This window comes from Lepisma saccharinum, chromosome 18, assembly GCF_977018435.1.
Source record: "Lepisma saccharinum chromosome 18, izLepSacc3.1, whole genome shotgun sequence".
NCBI lineage: Eukaryota > Metazoa > Arthropoda > Insecta > Zygentoma > Lepismatidae > Lepisma > Lepisma saccharinum.
The window spans coordinates 33,807,740-33,834,448 of record NC_139246.1 but is presented as its reverse complement, the minus strand read 5'-3'; the positions used below and the strand labels follow the sequence as shown (position 1 = coordinate 33,834,448).

Here is a 26,709-nt window from a genome sequence, read left to right as displayed (position 1 = left end):
TGCGGTTAACTTCTCGCTTTATTGTATTATAATTGCTTAGATTTGTATCATCTGAGTTGTTTAACCACCTAAGTCTAGCCTGATTTCTTATTTCTATTAGATTATGACATTCATTATCAAACCATGGCTTACTTTTTCTCGGTTTATGGTATCCTATAGTTTCTTTAGCTTCTGATTCTATTGCATTACGTATGTGCTCCCAATTCTTATTTACGTCTGTTTCATTTATATTTTCATCATCATTTAAATCCTGCAAAACCTCAAATCTATTTGACAGTTTAATTTGGTAATCTTTCTTAATTCTTTCATCAGCATACTTTCCTGTATCAAATTTTATAACTTTTAGATTTTGTTGCTTATGATTTATCACTGAGAGTCTTTCTCTTAATTTAGCAATTACTAAATAATGGTCACTAGCACAGTCAGCACCTCTATGTGTACGAACGTCAATTATACTAGTATGCCTTCTCTTATCAATGAGAATATGATCTATCTGATTATGAGTTTTACCATCTGGAGAAGACCAGGTATAATTCAATGAAAACCTACTCGACAAATATTTCAACTTTGTCTTAACTTCACTTTAAGCTCAGTTAGACTAATGGAAACTAGACCTACGGTTTAAAGTGGATGGGACGTTTAAAAGTTGCTCTAAAATGAATCCAAAATACTCTTTCAATATTTCAAAATATTCATCGTTATTCAGCATTATTTGTGGTATTTATTCCTTAATTTTTACTAATTTCCGCACGTTGGATTTGCTCAACATGTATTTTGTTATATTTCCTGCGTTATAAAACCCCATTGAAAAGATTAAAATATTAAATTTAAAAAAAAGAAAAAATCTTCAATTTCAAATAAGAAAGCATTACATTATTTGAAATCAACCGTCCCAATTAAGCTCCTATTATATATTTACTATGTAAAGTCCATGATTGATTATACAGATACATCAAGATATCCTTTATTGGATTTATAATTATACAATAGCAAGATTTTCTAAAGTTTTTCCATACAAAAATATATTTCTTCACATAATTGCGATAATTTGATTACAAATTTTATTATTAAACTAGCTAATTACCCGACGTTGCCCGGGTGTTTAATGAATTCTAACTATAGCGTAAAATGTAACTAATTTTATTTACAGGTATTTAAAAGTATAAGTAAAGTATACAAATTATAAAGTAATATCTTTTACAAATTCACTATAATATAAATTTAAGTCAAAACTTAATTATGAGCAACATTTTTAGTTCCACCTCCAAGAGCAAGAATAAATAAATTGAACGGCATTGGAAGTGTCACTATTCATCTTAGCGACCCCGAAAACTATGGATTCCACACTAATATCGGTCGTTTTCGATTATTTTTACGTCACCCCCTTCCCACCTCCGACCCTAGGGATGCCAGGGGTGTCTTACCCCACAGTATTTCTTTCCAGAGTGTAAGTTATATGTGTACCAAGTTTGGTCATCGTGCATGTCACCAATTAGCTTAGCGACTCCAAAAACTATGGATTCGACACTAATCTTGGTCATTTTTAACAGTACTTCTTTCGAGATTGCAAATGATACGCTTTGCAAGTTTGGTTGAAATCGCTCCAAGTGTTCGAGAGTTATGCCGGAACAAACACACACACATACTGTACATGCATTTTTATATATTAGATAGTTAGGATTCTACTTTTCCATCCATTTCCTGCAAAGAAACAATACACGATGAACTCGAAACCTGAATACTTCCGGTGAGATTAGCGATTAAGAACGCACTATATCATTTTATTCCTCTAGCACTTAATTGTTTGTAATTAAGCGGGTGGGACTCTAACCCGGAAACTTTGATTGATTGCTTGATTTGGTTTATTTTACTTCACATTTCTGCCATATTTGGCTAATCGCGAAGATGAGGATGAGTGATGATATGAAATTGTTAAAGGAACCCTCACAAGCAACACCCATGCCCAGAACGGCATTGGAACTCGGGACCCCTGGCGTCATGTCGCGCTGTGCTAACCACTCCACCACGGAGGCCGGCTACTCGGAACTTTGGTAGCGAGAATGAGAGTCCACAGCTTCACGTATTGAGCCACCGCGTCGACTGCATGGAGCTTGTGGGTTTTAGTAAACAATCTATATTACGACAATAATAATAATAGTAATAATAATAATAATGTTCAAATTATATTATTAAACGCGCGTCCATGAAAATAGGCTCCTGGGCAGAATTGCGCTGATGCCACATATGGGATAAACAAAGCGAGAGCGGGACAAATATCGCTGTTTCCCGTCGCAAGTGCTGTGTTGCCTAGTTCGAGCGTCAGACCGACCTCTCTCAGTGGCGCAACCACAAGGAGGGGACCGAAATGAGTTCTAGGGGGAGAAGGGGTGGCAAACATTGACGGCCAAGTGTACTTGCAGGGGGCAATTACCGCCCACAACTTCAAATTTTATGCAAATAAAAATACTTTTCGTAACATTTTCTTGCTCGCTTCGCTCGGAATGCTTCCTTTTCTTAGTCTTATCAAGTTCAGAACCGTAGCTAGGGGGCGCGAGTCGGCCCAGGGCGCCGAACGATCTAAATGAAAATAAGTTTTTTTTATTGATTTGTGGTTTTAAGTCCACTTTACACCTAGAAATTCTAATCGGGACTGGTCCTACAGTTTAAAGTGGGATCCGAACCACTGTGCCTTGTGCCTCAACCGGGTATCCAAACCGGAACTCCTGGATCACAAGGCGACAATGTTTTCCATTATTAATGTCAAATTGAACGTGTTTAAAAAAATAATTCAAATATTTTCTTCGACTACAAATGCTTAATCACCAATTTCTAATCTCCTTTTTGCATAATTTACAAGGGTAATAACATATTTGATACTACCACTACAACTACTAATACTACTACTACTAATAATAATAGTACTAATATTGGTCCAAGGTTCGAACCCTGGCTTGGGCATGGATGTTTGTGAGTGTCCATTCATCATATCGTCACTCATCCCCATCTTCGCATATTAGCCACAAGTGACACAAAAGCGATGTAAAATAAAGCAAATCAATCTTAACAATAATAATAATGTTATAATAATAACGTTATTATTATTAACATTATTATTATTAGCATTATCATTATTAAAATTATTATTATTATTTGTAATATTATTGGTACGTTTATTCTGGTACTTGCCCCCGCCCCCACCCAGACAAAAATTCGTGGTTGCGCCTCTGACCTCTCTCCGGGACAATTCTGTGTCATCCCTGACCTTTCGGGCAAATACTGTCGGTTTGCATCACATGGATTACAAGGACGAACTCTAAAACGAGATCTTTCATTCTCTTAAACTTCTGAAGACACGTGGTTTTGCTCCGACGTTGCAACAGCGCAAAATTCTGCCATCCGCTTAATTTCATGGCCGTGCGTTTAGGCTCGAGCCCCACGGTATCCACATAAGTGGGTACCTCTGATCCCTGTTATAATTATTACATGTGTTACTCATAAATTGATTTCTTGTTATAGTTTATCCTGTGGTTACAACACCAAATCCATCACCTCAAATATTTCCGGAAATAATAACAACAAAATTAATAGAAAAGACGACAAGGCCTAGGATCACCTCCACGGAGCCACCGGCTGTCTTGCAAACAGGGAATAACAATAGAGGTAATGATGGTGAGTGACAACAATATGCCTATTATTATGCAATTATATTATATTATTATATTATATTAGCTGATTACCCGGCGCCGCCCGGGTATTTATTTATCCCAATCTTCTATTAGACAGGAAAATAATGAATTCTAACTGTAGTGTAAAATGTAACTAATTTTATTTATAGGTATTGGAAAGTATAAGTACAGTATACAAATTATAAAGTAATGAAACGTCTCGAACGCCTGGAGCAATTTCAACCAAACTTGGTACACACATGAAAATTGCAATAGTGAATGTCACCAATTAGCTTAGCGACTCCGAAAACTATGAATTCGACATTAATGTAGGTCATTTTTTACATTTTATTTTTCACGCCCTCTCACTCCCTCCTCCATGCCGATAGGTGACGAAGTTGAACGACATTGGTAGTGTTAATTGATCTTAGCGACACCGAAAACTATGGATTCCACACTAAAATCGGTCGTTTTCGATTATTTTTATATGTCACCACCTTTCCACCTCCACCCCTAGGGCTGCCAGGAGTGTCTTACCCCCACAATATTTCTTTCCAGATTGTAAGTGATATGTGTACCAAGTTTGGTTGAAATTGCTCCAGACGGTCGAGAGTTTTGACGGAACAAACATACATACATATATATACATCAATTTTTATATATATACATAGAAGATTGTATTAACATTGCTAACAATTGCAATGATTTTGAATGAACCATCATATTAAAGTAGCTGATAGCTTTTAAACATTATTAACATGTACTTTATGCCTAATTCTTTTTCATACTTCCAATGATGAATCAATATACGTTTACCCTAACCTAATTACTTATGCTCCAAACTTCCCACAATGCATATGTTTTCTTAAAGAATAGAAGCATTTGAAAAGTAGCAACTTTATTAACTTCAACATTTTTAAACTTTCAGTATTCATGAAGATAAGCTACCAACCTGGTAGCATTGTTTATCACACAAAAGCACACGTCAAATATAGATTGTTTTTTATAGGTTTTCATTCCTATTTCAAAGAATTGCATTTGTCCTTTCGTGTGCTGAAATCCCTTTTACAGCCTCAGCTTTTAAAAGGTAAGGAGATTTTATCCTGGGAAAGAGTATAGGTTTCGTTTTTGTTAAGTAATGAATGAATGAATTAGTTTTAGAATTGAGTGAGAAAGTAGACATTACAGGGACTATAATTTTGTTTTAGTTAAATTAGTTTAGTATTGTGTGAGGAACAAAAGTAGCGCATGTGCTGATATGCCCATAATATCTAAATCAATAATACAAAGAATTAAGAATGCACATGTTCTTCAAATGGTGAAGTTATTGTGTTCTAACCAATGATGTGCGTTTACGTGTAAACAACGATAGTCTACATTCTACACGTAGACTATTTTATACACGTAGATGACGTAATCTATGTAAACAACATGACACAAGGTGATAACTTTGCAAAGCGCGCCGTGGAAGTGAAACAAAATTATACTGCGTATCAGTTACTGATGTGTGAACAGAACTTTTCATACGCTCCCTTCCAAATTCAAACAATTTCTCACGTACGAAAAAAAACTAACATAGGAAATATTCTAGTGTTTTATGGGGAAAGACTAATTTTGCCTCACGACTGCCATCTGTTGTTTTCTTTTTCTTTGCATACTATTTATCTTCTTCTATAGTTGATAGAAGAGAAGAGAAATTTTGTTGTAAATAGAATTCTTTTCAGTTCGTTAGGAACCAATATAGTTGAAAATGTCACTTTCCTTTCATGAAATCCTTGAAAATTAATTTTAATGCGCTTTGGATTGTCTACGTAGTCTATGTAAACTACAACCCAATGTAATTTACGCGTAGATTACGTTTAGACAAAGCATGTAGACGTAAACTTATAGTCTACGACACATCACTGGTTCTAACATATTACTTTCGAACGTAAAAGTAGAGCTAATGTTCGACCTGGATCAGTTTTTTGCTTGCATGTGTTCAGTTGTATATTTTATTGCTTGTTTATGATTTGTGGTGGTTGTGACACCTGTAACAGACCCTGTCAAAGTGGAACAAATACGATTTTCACGGAACTTGCTTCCCCGTAAAGCCTTCACCCCTATTTTGAAACTGGACTCGTCCAAGTAGCGCATGCGCATTGTCCGACTAAAGGCTGGATCACAAGATGCTAGAGTTCCTGTTGGATCTGCTGCTTGGACTTGGACTAGTGTGGTATCTTCTCATCTGCCAGTTTTCGCCTCATACGATACTCATTACTGTACTTGTTAGCAGACTTTTGTTCAGCAGAGCATTGCGCAGAGCAGACAAGCTGAAAAGATGGACGATCGACTCGAAGACGAACGTTGTCTAAGAATAGCTAGTGATAATGCCAAAATCAAAGATTTAAAAGGGAAGAAAAGTGTGGAATAGAAAGAAGAAATGCTAATCCAGATGAACTCAGCATGCATTTTAATGAACTACGATATGATTCATGAGACTCATGAAGATTCGTTCATGAAAATGGAAAATATCGTTGTTCAATTAAATCTGCAAAACATTTAATACACTGGTAATAATAAGGATTTGCATTTTCGGGTAATCAAATCTGTCGTGTAAAAATTTCACCGTTATGGATAAATTCTTAAATATGAATAAACGCAAATGAGCCTCTATTTTGCTACTTGTTTTAATCGAACAACGAATAAAAAAATCGCACAATCAATATTCAAAAACCACAGACAAAACCGCTTTTCCTTATCAAGCTTACGGTTATCTTTACATGATCAAACGTTCGCTCTCATTGGTTGTTACCGCAGCATCGAGCAGAAAAAAAAGTAGAACAGAGTCTAGTCGCCTCATTCAGTCTGGCATCATTTCTAGCAAGGCATTCCAGTAGGATATCTAGTTTCGTGTGATTCGACTTTAACCCAGACGAACTCTATTGCAATATACCCGTTAATAGGACGACAACTCTAAACAAAACAACAATTGTATAGCAACGGAATATGGACGCTAACAAAGTATATCCTTTCTATTCTAGTGCTAATAAAAACTAATATAGAACAGAATAACAGTGAACAGTGTTGTCAACTAAAAATATTAATATTACTCTAATCGTAATTTCTTGTCAGATTGCGGAGTGTCAGCGATATACCCTAATCTACTGGTTCTAAAAGGTCAAACGACCAACCATGGACAATGGCCTTGGCACGTAGCCATGTTCTTGAAACTAGAAGCTGGTCTTCTGTTCCACTGCGGGGCGACGCTTATCAGCAAGAAGCATGTCCTGACAGGTAAGAACATGTTCAAACATGCCTCTTTAGCTTCCACCAACTAACTATTACTGTAGAAATGAAGTTAACGTGAACAAAACCATTAGTTCTAAGCATGGACGTCCATTTCAGATTTTCTAGGGAGGGTATTTTTCTAAGTGGGAGGTAAACGAGGCATATTTTCCCACATAATTGTGTTGCTCCCACAAAAATCACGGCTTCAGTTTGAAGTTATCATTTTCGTAAATTACTAGGGGAAAGTGGGGGAATTGCGACCACCTAAGGGAGATTTTAAAAATCTCAAAAACTGTACGCAGTGAAACAAAAGAAAATGTGGGCCTGAAAAAGCAATGTTTGTAGTACATCTCTGCGTATTACTTTGCTCCCTGTCGTTAATTGTTATCTCTGTAAACGTCAAAAAGTAACAATGTGCGTGTGAGCGCAATTGCCCTATTAGTAGGGTAATGGCACTCAGTAATCATCCTAACAGTAAATCAATACAATTTTTGTACTATACAGAAACTATATCTTTAAGTACTTATATTTATTAATATGCAGATACAAATTAAATTGAGCACAATTTTGAACAAAAATGCACACATGGGACGCTTATTATGAGAAACGTCTTTGCACCCTTCAAGTTCCCATCACAAACAGCGTGAGCGTCATTACCCGATAGGAGCCATGTTATGTTCTTTGTTTCTCGTCTCATGAAGAACCTCAAATGTTTAATTTATAATAATTAAGAAATAAACAGGAGATACTATTATTATATCTGTAAAACTCTAGCTTAAACGTTCCGTCTACTTACCTTGCACTTTTTCCTTCCCAATTTTATAACAAAATATGACGAATTTGTTTTTCGCACCCTGCTTCTTAAAAGTCAACTCCACATGTGCCGCCTTTTGTTTGGTGCCTCGTAGTACTGGGTTCTAGATATCAGCACGGGTTACTCTTCAATAACACCCTCCGTAACGACTACAGAGGGGTGAGCGCCATTGCCCGCTGAGCGCCATTCCCCCACCTTCCCCTATGCCTGTGAAATATATAATTTTAGGATGATATTTATTTTGCAGGCTGCCCTGTGGCCCTCCCTTACCGCACCCTTTCCCGACCTCCATTCTTCTGAAAAATAGTCCCTTTCCTATACGTTAGTCCTGATGTTATTTTATCTATGAATAAATCTAACCGGAACGGTGGTTAGCACGGCGGAAAGTAACAGTGCATCTGCCGGCAAACAGGATGCAATATCCGCGTAACTGCAACAACAGCTGCTACATTCACAACAGTTGTTCAAAGTGGCGTCATCCAACTTCGCTGCAATGTCACAGGCAGCGAGCATTCTTCCCAGATCCTCTTCAGTCTCGACAGGTGCCTTGTACACAATACTTTTCACATGACCCCACAAGAAGAAAGAAAATTGGTCAGATCAGGTGACCGAGCTGGCCACGGAACAGCTTGTGAAACTTGTGCAGGTAATAAGAGTATTACATCTTCATGCAGCGATTTTTGCTTATAATTTTCGCGTTTCCGGACCAGGGTTCCTTACCTCAAATTGATACATGTGGCCTTCTCCATCATCCCTGAAAGTTTGAATCATCAGCCCGGAAACACCCTGTATGTAATGAAAGAAGCTCGTACAATTGCATACAATTAAAATGAGCACGAACCTTGTTACACGAGGTGTTGGAAATGATGTCCTCCTTCATCCACGGCATATTTTAAGGAAATTATCACTAACACGTGTCAGTTCCTCTTTCAAAATTGCTTCAATTTCTCTCCTGATATTTTCTTTCAATTCTTCTAATGTATGGTTTCAGGTTTGAAAGCTTGGTAACTCGCCACGCAGACGTCATGAAAATGTCTGTTTCTTGTGCAAGTCGCAGAAGGGATTTTTGATCGTATTTCCACGTTCCTCCTCATTAAGCACACAACTTTTTACCCTTTGCTTCTTATCAAGAACGTATTTTGATTACCTAAATTAGTTCACAAGTATCCGAACACTGTCTCTGTGTGAAACAGGAACATCTGGGAATTCTACTGCAAAACGTATTTTAACTTCCCTACAAGAATTCGTAATGACGTAAGAGTCGTACATAAAAATTCCTTGTTTTAAATTGTGCGGATAGCGTGGTATTATTAGACTGCAGAAAAGCACCAGTAATACGTAAACTAAAAGAAAATAATATAAAACACTTGTTAACACCTTAAGACTTCACAAACACGTGCAAACTAGACACCAGCTATTTGGATAATGAAGCACTGACGCGTCCAGTGGCAAGTCAGCCTACAGCTGTGGGTGTAAATGCCGGCAGATGCGATCTTACTTCCCGCCGAGCTAGCCGTCGTTCCGTGGGCAACTCGACCGAAAATAGCACTGTATAAAGTTCTACTCCTTCAGTGTAGCAGCTATTAGTCATGGAGCCAGCTTCAGTTTCGTGTGCACTGAAAAATGTCCCATCAGTTTGACTTCACAGACATTTAATAGGTGGTGCTAGTACGCAGAAAAACATTGGTCACATGACTCGATTTTTGATCAGCCGCCATATTGGATTCAAATGACGGAATTCATATTTTTAAATCGCTTGTTTCTCGGCTATTTCTCAACCGATTTCAATCTTTCTTTTTTTGTTTGAATGATCTCAATTATACCTTTAGTTGTCATTCTCATAAGTTTTTCGTTAATCAACGATAGAGTTAGAAATTGAGTGCTGTTAGAGAATGTAACGAGAATCAACTCCAGTAATTCCTAAAATGCAAGATTTCTGTCATGTCCCTGTGTATGAATATCACTAGCGCCACTAATATGGTTTCCGTGAAATAAAAAAGAGCCAATTAAATATTTTACAATTTAGAAATAAAAAGCACACCGAATCAGTTGCAATTTTCGAAATGGCGTATCTTGGGTTCAAGACCACTAAACTTAAAATTATATAAATATATTTTGTTAAATATAGCCGGGAGTATTATTATTATGTACTGTATTAATAGATCTTATTTTCTCTTTCAGCTGCCCATTGCGTCTTCAACAAGAATGCCTCGAAAGCTATGTCTCCCAAAGCGTTCGTCCTGTATTTCGGGAAGCACAACTTACACGCATGGACGGAACCAGGCATTGTTGCACGTGAGGTCAGATGACAACAATTACTTTATATATAGTGATAGAGGTGGTATCGATACGAGACGAGACTTGATAGAGCCTCGAGTTCTAAGTGACTTTCTCGTTCTCTCTCTTGTCTTGATTTATAAACAACCTTCTCGTTCTTGGTCTCGTCCTGACATGTCTCGATTTCTGCTTTTTCACAAGACTGCTCCACAGATTCCGGGGTTAGAGTATAGTTAATTTAGTTGTAGTGAACATTTGCCTATAGTGAACTTAAAGTACGAGGGTAGTTCAAAAAATAAGTTTCCCTATGTTGTAATACAACCTTAGTGACAATGAAGTTCGACCAGTCACAAATATAGGAGTGCGTTGTGAAAGAAGGAGAACACATGCATATGCTGAACATATTTTATTCAGCAGGCTACATGGAACAAAGGAAAACATAAATTTCCGCTGCAACGCAGCAATGTATGGTGTCCACACAAAATAAAACATTTTCGTAAATCTACACGTGACATTGAAGTTCGACCACTGTTAGAGGGGATCCTGTTTACCATGGTGTGACGCCGTCCCGTCGGCGAATATCTGTGGCAATGCGTCGGGGCATGCTGCGGACGAGTCGTTCAAGGTATTCCACATCGATGCGGTGCCATTCCTCCTGCAGGCAGGCGATAAGAGCAGCCACTGTCGTGGGTCCCCTCTGTTGCACACGTCGCTTAAGAACACGCCACACATTCTCAATGGGCGAGAGGTCGGGACTCGATGGTGGCCATGGCAGAGTTCGCACGTGATGGCGAGTCAACCATTCTCTTGTCAGCCGCGCTGTATGAGGCCTGGCATTGTCGTGTTGAAAGATGGGACGCCGCCTGTGGAACAGGTGCCTTCGCACTGTGGGAAGATGCCGCTCCAGTATGCGTGTATAGGCGTGTGCATTCACAATGCCCTCACAGACGTGTAGTGGGCCAACCCCAGATGCCGTCATGCATCCCCATACCATCACTGACGCAGGTTTCTGTACCCGATGTGCATAACATTTTGCTTCATTCTGTTCCTCCTTCCGACAAATGACTGTTTTCCGTATTTTCCCGTACACAACATTGAAAATGGATTCGTCCGTCCACAAAACCCTGTTCCACTGCCGAAATGTCCATCCCCGGAACATTCGTGCCCACCGTAGTCGATTGCCTTTGTTCAACATGGAAAGGAAGGGTTTACGTTTCGACTTGTACACTCGGTAACCGCATCGCTGTAGGTAACGGCGAATGGTTCTGGTTGACACTTCAATGTGAAAGCGTTCTCGAGTCCACAGTCGTAATTCGGCCACAGAAACATGATTGTTGGTCTGGATATAGCGCCCAAATATCCGTAGGTCACACACGCTCAGCAGGCGTTTTCGACCGGGATCCTTACCTGGCTCTGTAGTACCCGTATTTTGGTGGTGTTTGATGATGCAGTGGACGGTTGACTTAGGTAAGTTCAGTTGGCGCCCTATTTCCCGTTCACTGAGTCCATCCCGTTGCAACTCCACCACTCTTCTCCTCACGGTGTTGTCAATAGGTTTGCCCCTGGCCATGGTGATGATGCACTGCGGTTCCTCGGTGCACAGCACGCGCTTATATACGGCGGACACCCTTATCGTGTCCGTGACGTCATGCTTCCGTCGAATGCGCCACTATCTGGAATTTGCCGTATGGGTCTGGTGCCTGGTCGAAGTTCAATGTCACGCGTATAGTTCCCCGTTTTCGTTCTTTACGTGACCTTGGCTGCAACATGCTGGGATCACGATTCTTGCCTTCTCACACGCCTCCTCTTACACACATGCGTCACTTCTGCGGGTCACCCATTCCACCGCATATGCCTCTGTGCATTTAATCACGTATTCCTTTCTGGTCGAACTTCATTGTCACCAAGGTTGCATTTTTATTTGGTAATATATACATGCAAACTCTACGTGCCTAGTTAAGTACATACCTGTACTACTTTTCAACATAATCGCCTTGCACATTGAGGCATTTGTCTCAACGCTGCTCCGGCTTATCGAAGTTCTGTGCAAAAAATAGTCCGGGATCAGGCCTTGCAACACTCGTCTTACTGCGGGCTCGACTACCGCATCAGCTGGCCACGTCAGGAACCTTGATTCTTCTGTACCTCCGGATCAGTTCATCCACTTTCGCGATGTTCTCATCAGTGGAGACAGTTGAGGGACGACCGGGTCGAGCTTCATCAAATATCCCTACTCTGCCTTCGGTGAACATATTGCACCGCCTTCTGACCATCTGCACAGACATTACAGTGCCACCGTACACAGCAACCAGCTTCCTGTGGATGTCAAGCCATTTGCCCATTCGTACCGAATCACGGCACACACTTCTTCCTGACACCAGCTGTCCAATACACGTGCACCTGCCATGCTACCCTCCTCTCGAATGGTGCGAGGCCGGTGTTTCACGATGTTCCCTCTGCGCATGCGCCTTCACGTCTGCGGGGAAAATACCTATCGTTCCGTGAAGGTGACCATATGCATAGTGTTACTCAATTATTTTTTTAACCAATTTTATGGAACAGGGAAACTTATTTATTGAACGACCCTTGTACCAGGCCCGACCCAAATACATTACAAATGTCATTAATAGTGAACCCTTGACTTGTGTTTTAGTGAATCTAAAATGAAATGCCCGTCCTCCTTCGTGGCCGTGCGGCATGGGTTCGATCCCGGGTTCAGTCTCCGGGAATTTTCGGCCTGTGTATAGGGCCAGTGGCAACCCACCATCGTGAGGAATTTGGGGAGCTAAGAGTGAGTAGCGTAACCCGGTCTCGGAAATCTCCTACAACGGCTGAGGGTTCGATGTGCTAACCACACGTCACCCCATTACCGGTTGAAGAACTCCACACCTCTAGGTAGCATTGTGGGAGGGAGACTGGTAGCCGGGAGATAGGCCCAGGCCCTTTCGAGGGCTGTCGAGCCATGGGTTACTATTATGCCCAAAAACGTTATGTTTGCTAGCATTATAAGTACAGAACAGTTCTTCAAACACACCTTTTTTAAAACAATGAAACTAGTTTCCTGCCGTTTTTTATATCGTACGCAGCAGGGGCATATCCAGAATTTTCCATCTGGTGGGTTTGAGATTTTGTTTTTCAAGCGCACGGGACTGGACCTACAGTTTAAAGTGAGATCCAAACCACTGTGGCATGTGCCTCCACAAGGTATCGAACCCGGGACCCCTTGATTACAAGGCGACGATGTTACCACTACATTCTACTTGTAAGTTTGTAATCAGGGAGCGTAAATGTAAATTTCGAGCCAAAAATATCATGAATTTAGTCTTCGTTAAAATGTTGATGGTGTTAGGAGTATGTTGGTGATGTTAAAAGTTGGTAGGGCCGTGTGGATAAATTGTGTAACGCAGAATGACGTAAATGGAATATGAGAAAGCAGAGTGCGTGGGAGGTTTTTAGGGCCCCCGTAGAGGCTGTCAAATACGGTTCCAGGACGTAAGGAAAAGGGGTTGAGGATGACGATGACAAGAGTGAAGAAAGTGTTCCGACAGTGAAATGGTTGTTGGAGGGTGACAAGACTGTTCTAAGGTCTTTAAAGTTTGTGGACAATATAAAATCGTATGTACAATAATCAAAGGTCCTAGAGGAGGACGCAGAAAAGTGTTCATTAGAATAGTAGTCACAGATAATAGACTTCTTCAAGGTGCTATACCGCTCGCAATTCCAACTGGCGGTTGGGAAACAACGAATCAGCGATCAGTTGAATTCTCTTCGACTGACATCGGGCATTTTCGTGTCACAAGGCACCCGAAGTTCCTGGCGGGACGAAACAAATGAGCATCGGATACACAGCATGTTGCCAAACGTACTGTAAAACGGGTGAGAGAGAGGATCGATCAGCGCCGTTGCTGGATAAAAGTTGTACAACGCTGTACAAACAAGGCAATACAAACAACTGACAAAAAACATACATACGCTTGGCAACGGGAGAGAATGCTACCCCTAGAGCTTCTACTTCACGACTGACGTTGTTGACACCCATCGAGGCACATTGTATTGTTTCTGCCTTAGGTCTTTATTTCCTCTCTCGCTATTAACCTCACTTAAGGTTAAGGGAAATCATTTCGGGTTTAGTGAACTTCGGATATAATGAACTAATTATCTGAATCTGAAGTGGTTCATTATACACGAAGTTGACTCTATGTTGCTGTTAGATATAGATCTTTTCATCTATTTTCAGGTACAGAACATCATACTTCACTCCGACTATGGGAAAAACAAGCACGATTCAGACATTTCAATCCTGGTCCTTTCTGAAGGGGTGGAGTACTCGCGGCATGTGAGGGCAGCGTGTCTTTGGGATAAGTCACCTACGTTGCAGTCGCTGGTAGATAAAGTGGGAGTGGTGAGTATGTATTGATTATCTATGAAATAATAAATACCCTACTTTTAAAGTCAGAAAGCATAAAGGACAACATTTGTGCCACCTTCCTTGTCAGGTGAAGGGGGCAAATATCTTCAGTGTTGACGTACTCGTTATATGTTTTCATTAATTATATACTGAACCTAAACTATACAAAAATGTAAAAGCTACCTAAGTTATCAATTAAACTTAAAACAATTCCTTCTTAAGAAGAAACCTTAATGAAGGCTATACAGTAAAACCTCCTTAATCCAGACCCCGATAAGCCAGACTTTGCTTAATCCGGACAGGCAAAAGGCATGAAATAAAGCAGAATATGGGTATCACGTATGTACGTACTGCATTGTATGCACAGCATTGTTTTACATTTTACTGTACTGTATAGTGTATTTAGGCCTATGCCCTTTAAATACACGATAATAAACGTGTTTTGTTGCTATAAACGGAGTTTTAATGCACTTTCTACTGTTCTTTTAGGTTATTTAAGTTAATCCGGTCAACTTATCCCCCACATTAGTCCGGATTAACGAGGTTTTACTGTATTCATAAGGATTCACCCCTTTTATCTTCAATGGTGGGGTAATGTTTTCTCACGTCTGTATTTCCAAAGACAGGAAAAACACCCCTTAGGGATGAGGTAAGGAAACAATCACACTTCTATCTTCAAATGAAGGAAAACACACCTTAGGGTAGGGTGAGGTAAACTCACCTTTTGCGAAAGCCTATTTGTGACAAGCCAAACTCACCCAACATGAGATGAGTAAACTCAATTTTGGGGCGCCTATTTGTGACAAGCCAAACTCACCCCAACATGGGGTGTAAGGGGTGCTCCTTCCACGTAGTGCACCCAATAGTCAACCTCACTTCCACGTAGTACACCCTGGACTGCAGACTAACGAGGCTCTCGCGACTGGTCCCATGACCAGTATAATTTTGTTTGTGTTGTCCTGTGTTTTGTCCTTATTTGTTCTGAGTGCTCCTTTACATCTTCACCTTTTAACGAAAGTCAGAATATTTTATGATTTTATTTATGCAACGTTAGAGTTGTTATGAGTAACGATAAGGTGCTGGTCCCCGTATAATGTGACGGTGCAAAATAGCCTTAGTGCTGACGCACCCAAAATTTTAAATTCAAATCAAATCAAATCACCCCAATATGAGATGAGTAAACACTTTTTGGGACGGACGCCTATTTGTGACAAGCCAAACTCACCCAACACGAGATGATTAAACTCACTTTTTGGGGCGCCTATTTGTGAGAAGCCAAACTCACCTAACACGAGATGATTAAACTCACTTTTTGGGACGCCTATTTGTGAGAAGCCAAACTCACCTAACACGAGATGAGTAAACTCACTTTTTGGGGCGCCTATTTGTGACAAGCCAAACTCACCCAACACGAGATGATTAAACTCACTTTTTGGGACGCCTATTTGTGACAAGCCAAACTCACCCAACACGAGATGATTAAACTCACTTTTTGGGACGCCTATTTGTGACAAGCCAAATTCACCTAACACGAGATGAGTAAACTCACTTATTAGGACGCCAATTTCTGACAAGCGAAACTCACCCAACACGAGATGAGTAAACTCACTTTTTGGGACGCCTATTTGTGACAAGCCAAACTCACCCAACACGAGATGAGTAAACTCACTTTTTGGGACGCCTATTTGTGACAAGCCAATCTCATCCAACACCAGATGAGTAAACTTACTTTTTGGGACGGACGCCTATTTGTTACAAGCCAAACTCACCCAACACGAGATGAGTAAACTCACTTTTTGGGACGCCTATTTGTGAGAAGCCAAACTCACCTAACACGAGATGAGTAAACTCACTTATTAGGACGCCAATTTCTGACAAGCGAAACTCACTCAACACGAGATGAGTAAACTCACTTTTTGGGACGCCTATTTGTGACAAGCCAAACTCACCCCAAAGAGGAAGTGAGTTTCTAACCTTAATTTTTTCAGTGTAGTCTAACTAATAATACATAATAATACATGTAATACTGTCATAATGCTTTAATTGCTGTGTAATTTGTGGTGTGCCAGTGTGGTTTAAAGTTTTTACGGTTTGCCCTCTTTCAGGTGACCGGATGGGGGAAAGACGAGAACGGCCACATAGGAGGAGAGCTCAAGATGGCGAAGATGCCCATCGTGTCCCAGGAGACCTGCCTGAGAAGCGATGTCTTCTACTTTGAGTTCACGTCCACTCAGACCTTCTGCGCGGGATTCAGAAATGGTGAGTTCTCTCTTTCGGAGAATTATTTTCGGTTGTATGAGCTTTGAAAATTACAGGAACAAACTGGAAGAAATGTGAAGGGCGACAAAGAACTTCATCTAGATGGACTCAAGGGTGCGCGACAGAGCTGTTTTCAGCTGGGCTCTTTTCTTTCTCTCCTAATCTTTCTCACTCCCTCTTTATCTCTCTCTCTCTCCATTTCTTTCATAATTTATTTTCCCTTTATATTGCTTTCCAGGGATGCCCACATAGTGGAGTAATGAAGCAGACCGCCCGAAAAAAAATGGGGAAAATTATTTCCTTAAAATAATGGAAAATTCAACGTGTATTACATATTGGTTCATTGATTGTTTCAGTTGATGTTTTAAATCCACTTTATGCACATTAAGGCTAATCGGGACTGGGCCTACAGTTTAAAGTGGAATCCGAACCACTACATGCCTGTACTGGGTATCGAACCCGGGACTCTTTGATTATATTATACATTGGCACCATGCTGCAATATGTGAGATGAGGAGGGAATCAGGATATGCATTTATTTAGTATTACATTTACTTTAGCTAGTTTCAATTCACTTTTGCTACTGAAGCCCGAGCTGCTAAAGAATAAACTTCAGGAAACACGGACTTTTCGCCTCCAGTTGTGGGAGTTTCAAGGGTGGAAAAGCTATGTTGCTACACGCTTGATTTTTGTCCAGTCGTACACGACACCTTTTGCTGTCGATATGCACTCCTAGTTCGCATTCCAGGGAGAGGCAGGGAATCGGAGACCCATTCGCTTTCTACGCTGCGGCAACCATTAGGCTTCGCCGTGCTTGACCTTGTTGCGGGTGCCACCTGTTTCGAAAACCACTCGAAACGAAAAATTTGGCAACGCAGCATACCAGGAGAATTTACCCTCACCACGGTAACATGACCAATCCGATTGGTTCAGCGGTTCATGTGACAGTCCCTGGCTTTCCACGGAGAAGACAAAAATAGAAATTTGATGTTTGTTCTTTCGTTGAACAGGCTTAGGTGCACCATGTTTAATCCGTATGATGAAGACAAGGAATAATCAGGGATAAGTGATGTGTTCAATGAGACTGAAAGACGGGACTTTTTTATTAATAGGATAATAATATGCTGTCTTCATTAAATAATTTATAGCGATTGTGACATGATTTGGGAGAACGGGTTATTGACCTTGGCGTTGCTTTCTCTTCTTGCATATTTAGTCTTTCTTTCTCTTTATTTTTCCTTTATTTATTCTTTCTTTCCATGTCTCTCTCTCTCTCTTTGCATACTTTTCATCGCTCTCTTGTCCTTTCGGGGCCGTTTACCCACTGCACCCCCTCGAGAATTACGTCGATTTTTTTAATCGACACATTTCGATGTTTTACGTAATGTAAAACTGGTTCCAGCGGTAGGAAGGCACATATAACGGATATATTTGAACCCAAAGAATACACACGTAGGCAGTGATGTGCCGTAGACTATATATAAGTTTACGTTTACAATCGTTGTCCACGTATCTACGCGTAGATTACATAGACTACGTAGACAATCTAAAGTGCCTTAAAATTAATTTTCAAGGGTTTCATGAAGGGAAAGTGACATTTGCAACTATACTATTGGTTCGTAACGAAATGAAAAGAATCATATTTAATACAACAAAATTTCTCTTCTCTTCTATTATCAACTATGGAAGAACATAAATAGTATGCAAAAAAACAAAAAAAAACAGATGGCAGTCGTGACGCAACAGTGGCCTTTTTCCCATAAAACACTAGAATATTTCTTATATTAGGTTTCTTCCTAGGTGAGAAATTGTTCGAATTTGGAAGAAAGAGTATGAAAAGTTCTCTTCACACATCAGCAACTGATACCCAGTATAATTTTCTTTTAATTCAACGGCGCCCTTTGCTAAGTTATCACCTTTCGCCATGTTGTTTACATAGATTACGTCATCTACGTGTATATAATAGTCTACGTGTAGAATGTAGACTATTGTTGTTTACGCGTAGGCGCACATCACTGCACGTAAGTTAAAAACCTTCAATTTCGGAGTACTTTCGCCACTTGTTGTTCTTAGTAAAAACTGCTTATTTGTACAGTAGCGAAAGAACACGCCGAAAATAGCTATCAGTACCAAACCTAACTATCCTAATCTAACTACTTAAAATTATAGCTGCTGTTCTGGAAAGTCGTTTTGGGTGCTATATTCACTTGCGTAAAGCCTTCAGGCTGTTCTGCTTCACAGTAAAGTAACATGCTAAGGTAACAGACGTACTTTACTTCACAATAACACATTTCCGAGAGCTAAAATCAACTGAAAACGTTCATAAACAACAACACCTTCATAAACCATGCAAAATACTTCACTTTCTCCAGGGGGTACATAGGGCCAAGGGTTCCGTCCTTTCTATCGCTCTCTTTCATTTCCATTTCCCTTTACTGTACCTATTGTTTCTTTACTATTTTATTCTTTCTTTCTACCTGTATATTCTGACACCCCTTCTCTGCTTTCTCATATTCTAGCATCTGTATTTTTTTTCTGCCATCTTTCTTCACAATTCCTTTATTCTATCTCGTTCTTTGGTTTTCTTACATTCCTTCCCATAGGCGCGCACATCCTCTGATTTGGGTGGAAGAGATGAATTCTTGAAAGTTCAATCGGGGAAAGATAAACTACATTCCTGCTCAGTGTTTTATAAAATCTGTATTGATGCTTACAAAATATGATCTTGACACGATTCGTCACCCAAAAACATGTAATTTTACATGTCACAGCTCTGATGTAAAAAAAGCAACTCATCTTTACTCCAAGTAATGGGAAAGTCGGGGTTCAGTCTCTGGGTTATCGGCCTGTGTCCTAGGACCTGTGGGAACCCACCATCGTGAGGAAATTGGGGAGCTACGAGTGAGTAGCGTAGCCCTGTCTTTTAAATCCCCTATAACGGCAGAGGGTTCGACGTGCTGACCCCACGTCATCCCATTACCGGTTGAAGATCTCCACACCTCTAGGTAGGATTGTGGAAAGGAGATAGGCCAAGACCCTTCGAGGGCTGTCGCGCCATGGGTTATTATTATTAATGGGAAAGTCGAATCTTAACAATGTTCAGGACTCTTCTTAAATTAAAACGTTCACTACACAAGCATCTGCTGCGCCCCCTGCCATCCCGTGCGCACGCCTGTGGTCCTTCCTACTTCTTCTTTCTTTTGTTTCTTTCATTACTCTAATCCTTTCTAGTTAGATAATGTTCCATGGCTGTGGAGGCGCCTTAGTTTCTGGTGTACGTGTATGGCTGTCAATAATTGGGGTGGGGCACATCTTCAAATTAAAATGTATTCATATCATGACATTTGTCTATCAACTTTTAAAAGGTGAGCCTGTCTAATTTTGGGTGGGTCGGAACTTCCACGTGCTCACCCGTGGCACCGCCCCTGCACGAAAGTTATGGACCATATTAGTGTGACGTCAACCTGCAAGATTGAGTCCATACAAAGTAGTCACGTAGTTTTAGCCTATTCAAAACCATTGAATGTTCCATCTGGATGGGTAGCTTGTGACAGCAGTTATGAAACAAAAGTGTGGTGTGTATCGTACATCCATGTAAAGATGAGATTTCGGAGAATACGCTGATATATTACACTTACACATGCCTCACAGAGAATGAAAAAAATTACAAAATCGAGTAAAGCGAATGCTTCTACCGGCTTCCGATCCGAAACGGCAGCCAATAGGCACGAGCGCAACAGCCACGTGAACGTGCTGAACTCCCAGAATTCATATCGGCAGCATCACTGAAGGTGAGCTCGGTCTGGCTCGGTTGGGCTTCTTCTGTATTCGGAAACAGAAAGCTCGATTTTATTTTTTAAAATGCATGATTCCCTCACTCCAGTTATTCTTTACGTTATGCTCTGTAAGGTATTTATAATACTTCGACGTATTCTCCGAAATCTCATCTTCACATGGATGTAAGATGCACATCACAATTTTGTTTTATAATTAATACTTAAAACTACCCTTTCCGATGGAAAACTCAATGCTTTTAAATAGGAGGAAACCACGTGTCACATTTGTTTGGACTCAAATCGTGCTCAGTCGTCTACTGTGTTACGTTCCTAGTAACTTTCCTCACCCTTTACTCCTATAGCCGGGAGCATTGAGGCTCTGAGGGTCTATACTGAAACCTATCTTCAGGGTAGGTGCAGAACAAATCCAACCAAAGTCGTGAAGTTTTAATGAAATGTTTATTTACTGCTTGAGTACTTACAGCCAGTGGTTAGGTAACTCGTAACTGGAACTTGGAGATCAATTGTTAATAGATAATTTCAAACTAACTGGAAAGGTCAAACTAGGGTGGCCCAAACCTAGGTTTTACAGAAGAGCGGCATACACCTATTCACTTCTTCCTAGACTTGGAGTTATCACCCGAGATGGCCAATTTAGGCTTTTACAGAAGAGCGGCTAACACCTATTCACTTCTTCCTAAATTGGAACTTATATCCCATTCGGCTAACCTAGGTTTTACAGAAGAGCGGCATACACCTATTCACTTCTTCCTAGATTAGACCGTTCCTATTTGGCCAGTCTAGGTTTTACAGAAGAGCGGCTTGCACCTATTCACTTCTTCCTAGACTGACACCAGAATAGACCTCCTTACGGACCAAACTACTTCGTATTTATACCCAAAGTTCCAGCCTCGAACACCTGTCTTTAGGTAATTTCTTATTACTTACAATATTCCAAATTACAACACAAGGATATTTGAAAAATACATAGTTTGGCAATTAATAATTTACAAAGAAAGTTTACATATTCATTTGAGTTAACAATTATTTCCTTAACGTTGATAAAATCTTACATTTTGAAATTATACAAATTTAAATGTTCCGCCATTATTTAATTACAATTAGGTTAGTTCATCAAACATTGATAATCTTTGATTGGCAAATCTATATTTGACTTAACTTGACTTAATTCCTTCCGTTTCTATTGGAACATAGGGCATCCACGAAGTGTCTCCATCTCACTCTGTTGCATGCGATCTTCTTCATTTCTTTCCAACTTTTTCCCTGTTGTTTTCCTTCTTCTTCAACAGTACGTCTCCATGAGCTTTTGGGTCTTCCCCTTTTTCTAGCACCTTGAGGGTTCCAGTAAAGTGCTTGCTTTTCAATTGTGTTGTCTGCTTTCCTTAGTGTGTGTCCTATCCAGTTCCATTTTCTTCTTATAATTTGGTTTTTAATCTGGTCTTCTGATGCTCGTATCCAAAGTTCTTGATTTGTGATTACTTCTGGCCAATGTACATTTAATATTCTCCTGAGACATCTGTTAATGAAAACTTGTAATCTATTTGTGATTTCAGTTGTGACTTTCCAGGATTCTGCTCCATACAGCAATACTGCTTTAACATTGCTTCTAAAAATCTTTAACTTTGTTTCTGTAGTTATAATCCTACTTTTCCATATTGGGTAGAGTTGTACAAAGGCCCCATTTGCTTTCTTGATGCGTTGTTTTACATCATGTTCTGCTCCTCCATTTGTTGCAACTACACTTCCTAAGTAGGTAAAATTGTCTACATCTTCTAAAATTTCATTTTCTAATTGAATATAATCTTGAATTCTTGCATTTATTCGCATTGTTTTAGTCTTTGATTTATTTAATGTCAGTCCGAATTTTTTAGCTTCTACAACCAGATCTTCCAATTTAGTTTTTGCATCTCTATAAGATTCTGACAACAGACACACATCATCGGCAAAATCTAAATCTTCTAATCTATCCATAAGGCCCCATTGCATTCGTCTTCTTTTTCCCTTTACGGTTTCCCTCATTACTGTATCTATTACGAGAAGAAAAATAAGAGGCGACAGAATACATCCCTGCCTCACTCCAGATTCTGTTTCAAAGGGTTCTGTAACATCTCCTTCATGAATAACTTGACTCCTATATTGTCGATATGACTCCTGAATTATCCTTATTATCTTAAGTGGTATTCCAAACTTCTGTAATATTTGCCACATTTTTTCTCTTGTTATAGAATCAAAGGCTTTCTCAAAATCTACAAAGATGGTATACAATCTAGTATTCCATTCTATGCATTGCTCAATGATAATCCTTAATGTACAAATTTGATCTGTGCAGGATCTACTAGAACGAAATCCTGCTTGCTCTCTCCTAATCTTGGCTTCTACTTTATCTTGAATGCGATTTAATATAACCCTAGTTAGTATTTTACTTGGGACCGATAACAGCGTGATTCCTCTCCAGTTATTACAATTTGTCATATCGCCTTTTTTTGGAATTTTTATTATAAGACCCCTTTTCCAATCTTCTGGCATTTTCTCTTTTTCCCAAGCTGCCGCCAACACTTCATATAATATTTCTGCCATCAAGTTCACATTTACCTTCAAAATCTCTGGTGGAATTTGGTCTATTCCAGCTGCTTTCCCATTCTTTTGTTGCTTAAGTGCTAGTTTGATTTCCTGAATTGAAGGAGGAAGGTCTGAAATTCTCATCTCTATACGCTCTTCATTTTCTTCAGCCTCACTCTCTATTTCTCTCGCTCTGTCATTTTCTCTGATACTCATATTTAATACCTATTTAATGCCTCTTCAAAGTGTTCTTTCCATCTCTTCATTTGTTCTTGTTTATCCGTTAACAGCCTTCCAGCGTGTTGTTTGATAAAGTTGTTTTAAGTCACCCTTACTTGCTGCTTTCTCTGCTACTCTTGCTTGCTGTTCTATCCAATTGTGTTTATCATTTCGAGCACTCTTCTTCACTTTTCTATCAAGATCTTTATATTGTCTTTGTAGCGAACTCTTTTGGGTTCTTGTTTTTGCAGTGTTTAATTCTTCCTTCTTCAATTTTCTAGCTTTAATTTTATCCCATGTGTTCGTTGACATCCAGTCTTTCTGATTACTTTCCCTATATCCTAAAATGTTTTCACTTATTTCTATCAAATTTGTCTTGGTCTTCTTCCCCTTTCTCTCTATTGTATCCTCTTCTCTTTCTTCTATATCTTCATCTTGCTCCATTTGTAAACCTTCAAACCTGTTCCTAAGTTCCAATACAAATCTATTTCTTGTATCTTTATCATTTAACTTTTTCAAATCAAATTTCTTTCCCATTTTTGAAAACTTTTTACATGCTGCCATTATACGAAGTTTAAAGACTGCAATTACCAAGTGGTGATCACTACCAATATCGGCTCCTCTTTTATTTCTTACATCTAGAAGGGATCTTCTCCATTTACGGGTAATACAAAAAAGGTAAAGGTAAAGTGTTCCCCTGTGCATAGCACCACGCCATGAAGGCGTATAGGGGGTGTGGGGGTAACGCCCCACACTTTCTTGATCCGGTCGTGAGTGGGGGTGATGTGATCAGCATCACGCCCCTGACCACCTTTACCCCCCAGGGTTTCCCCCAGGTACCCATGTTATTCGACGCTGGGTGGGCGCCGGGGCCGCTTCCACCGTTAGAAAAGTTCCCGGATTTGAACCGGCCGGGGATCGAACCCGGGACCTTGAGCATGGTAGTCAGACGCGTTACCGACTGAGCCACCGCGGCCACACGGGTAATACAAACATGATCAATTTGATTTTCTGTCACATGATCAGGTGATACCCATGTCACTTTATGGATATCTTTGTGGGGAAAAACAGTTCCACCTATGATCAGGTCATTTTCTGCACAAAGATCAACAAATAACTGGCCATTTTCATTCATTTCCCCCAGTCCATGTCTACCCATAATATGCTCTATTCCTTCATTATCTGATCCAATTTTTGCATTTATATCTCCCATCAAGATGCATATGTCTTTCTTATTATGTACTAGTACTTGGTGCAATTTTGAATAAAATTCCATTTTTTCTGTTATGTCTGAAACTTCTGTTGGGGCATAGCATTGTACTATTTTAATGTTTCTCACCTTTGCTTTGAACGTCGCAGTTATAATTCTTTCAGAAACAGGGTTCCATTCCAATAAACTTTTCTTTGCTATCTTACTCAAGAGAATACCTACACCATCCCGATGTTGTTCCTCCTCTTCTCTTCCTGAATATAGGAATGTAAATCCATCTTTAGTTCTCATCTCTCCAAATCCTTTCCATCTTGTCTCACTGATCCCCAATATGTCCAACCTGTAGGCCTGCATTTGGGCTACTGCTTGCTGAAGTCTACCACTCTCTCTTAAAGTTCTCACATTCCAACACCCAATTCTCGTTTTCCCTTTCATGCCAAAAGTCGTCATCTTAGAGTCAGTCCGGCTATTCTTCGTGGATGTTTCTTTAATAGTGGAGTTTAAGGTGTGCGGGTTATTAACCCACAGCACCCGATCTTGGTGGTAGGGCTGCTACCTAGACCTCCAAGCAGGACGATTTTCTGTAGGGGTTTTCTCCCTTAACCTTTGAAGATCCCTCTTCACCACAAGGCAGTGGTTTTCTCTTCATTACTCCCAAGAGAATGGGTTGCCTCTTCCGCCGTTTGCGCCATACCGAAGGATTCCTTCTCTGCCGCATCTGCCGTTGAGGACTTCGCCGTAACCCTGGCAAGGGGCCCTTACATGGTACTATCAGCCGGAGCCAGCTGAACCATGGTTTTTTAAAGAGGTGTTACTCCTCTTGGTTCATCCGCCTCCTCCGCCGTTGAGATGATCGTCCATCTTCTTCCGCCTTTGGAGCCGTTGACCGATAGGTTGCTTCTTAGTCTGGCTCCTCTTCACTAGCCTGCCCGGCATGGGAGACCCTGCCAGTAGCTACGCTACCGCCGGTATAGCCTAGTGAATCATCAGAGCACGCAAGCCCCACCACCAACTACAAGGTCCTGCAACCACTAGGTGGGGAAATCTATATTTACATCATAATAAATGCCCGTTGTCTTAAGCGAGCTGACTTTATTAGATTGCTACAGAAAGGTTAATACATTAGTTCAACAACGCCTTGATTGGCACGTTCATATTTGCGTCACAACATGTAGTATCAAAGACATTAACAAGAACTCGAGGTAACACTATATCATTTTTTCTTTTAACATGGAATTGCAAAGTTACAAAATAAGTAAGGTCGTAACAACTGTGACGTCACTACTAATATGGTCCATTTGAGTGGGCAAAGAGGGAGGAGGCTGGTGGAAACGCCCTTCGTTATAAGTAATGGAAAACTAATATTAACGTTCCCATTGTTGCAGGAACGAGTGTGTGTAACGGAGACAGCGGGGGCGGGTTCTTCCTCATGAACTACAACGAACGCCAGAGGAGCCTGTCGTGGTACATCAGAGGGATCGTCAGCATCGGGTACTCTCAGAACGAGATGTGTGTTCCAGAGAAGTATGTGGTCTTCACAGATGTTGCCAAGTTCCTGCCGTGGATAAAACATCACACTGGTACCTGAACAATCACCAACGTGACCTGTAAGCAATGAAATCGAACTTTACAAAGCTCAGAATTTACGCTTTATCTGTGCAGTGTTCAGCTAAGTCAGTTGTTTCTGGTGATCGTGACTTGCGTATTTTTATATGTATTGTTCCCTTTTCCTGTTAATGGTTTCCTAGCACGTTATGCTGACCTATCCATCACAGAGGCCGGCAATCTTTTCTCCCTCAACACTCCCCCTCCCCTAGAGATCGGTAAACCCTCCTGCCTAACCATTACCAGAAATGGATTAGTTCATTCATCATTGAACTCTCCAGCCTATTTTGGGGAGCATGAAAAGGTTTTTAAAGTCCCTACCCCCCAAACAATTTTCACTCTGGGTACTAACCGTTGCGTTCCACATCTATTTCTGTATACATAGTGTGTCCCAGAGTAGTGTTTACACTCTTTGAATGTTAATAACAGAGAAACTATTAATGATAACTTGACTGGACGTTTTGTATTTGAAGCTACAACATCAATATTGAGTGTGTGTGTGTGTGAGCGTGTATAGGCATTCTGTTGTTTTTTAGTTCCATCACATGCCACCAGGTGGTAGGCATTTGTGTACCCCCAAAGTGTCAGAGGTGAGCAATTTATATTTTGAGCAATGTAAGAAGTGT

General features: G+C 40.3%; 1 protein-coding gene across 8 annotated transcripts in view; it reads left to right on the top strand.

Annotated features, from left to right (window-relative positions):
- Positions 1-26,297, top strand: part of LOC146002501 (chymotrypsin-C-like) — a 167,107-nt gene extending 140,810 nt beyond the window's left edge. For 6 of the 8 annotated variants that reach the window (XM_083140388.1, XM_083140386.1, XM_083140384.1 and 3 more), the window contains 6 exons: positions 3,517-3,669; positions 6,780-6,941; positions 9,931-10,049; positions 14,264-14,428; positions 16,540-16,693; positions 25,864-26,297. In XM_083140388.1, the coding sequence (XP_082996514.1) occupies positions 3,517-3,669; positions 6,780-6,941; positions 9,931-10,049; positions 14,264-14,428; positions 16,540-16,693; positions 25,864-26,066 (956 nt within the window). In that variant the 3' untranslated portion in view covers positions 26,067-26,297. The remainder of the gene's footprint in view (positions 1-3,516; positions 3,670-6,779; positions 6,942-9,930; positions 10,050-14,263; positions 14,429-16,539; positions 16,694-25,863) is intronic. The other 2 variants (XM_083140389.1, XM_083140390.1) reach the window with 2 other exon arrangements.
- The last annotated feature ends 412 nt before the right edge of the window (positions 26,298-26,709 follow it).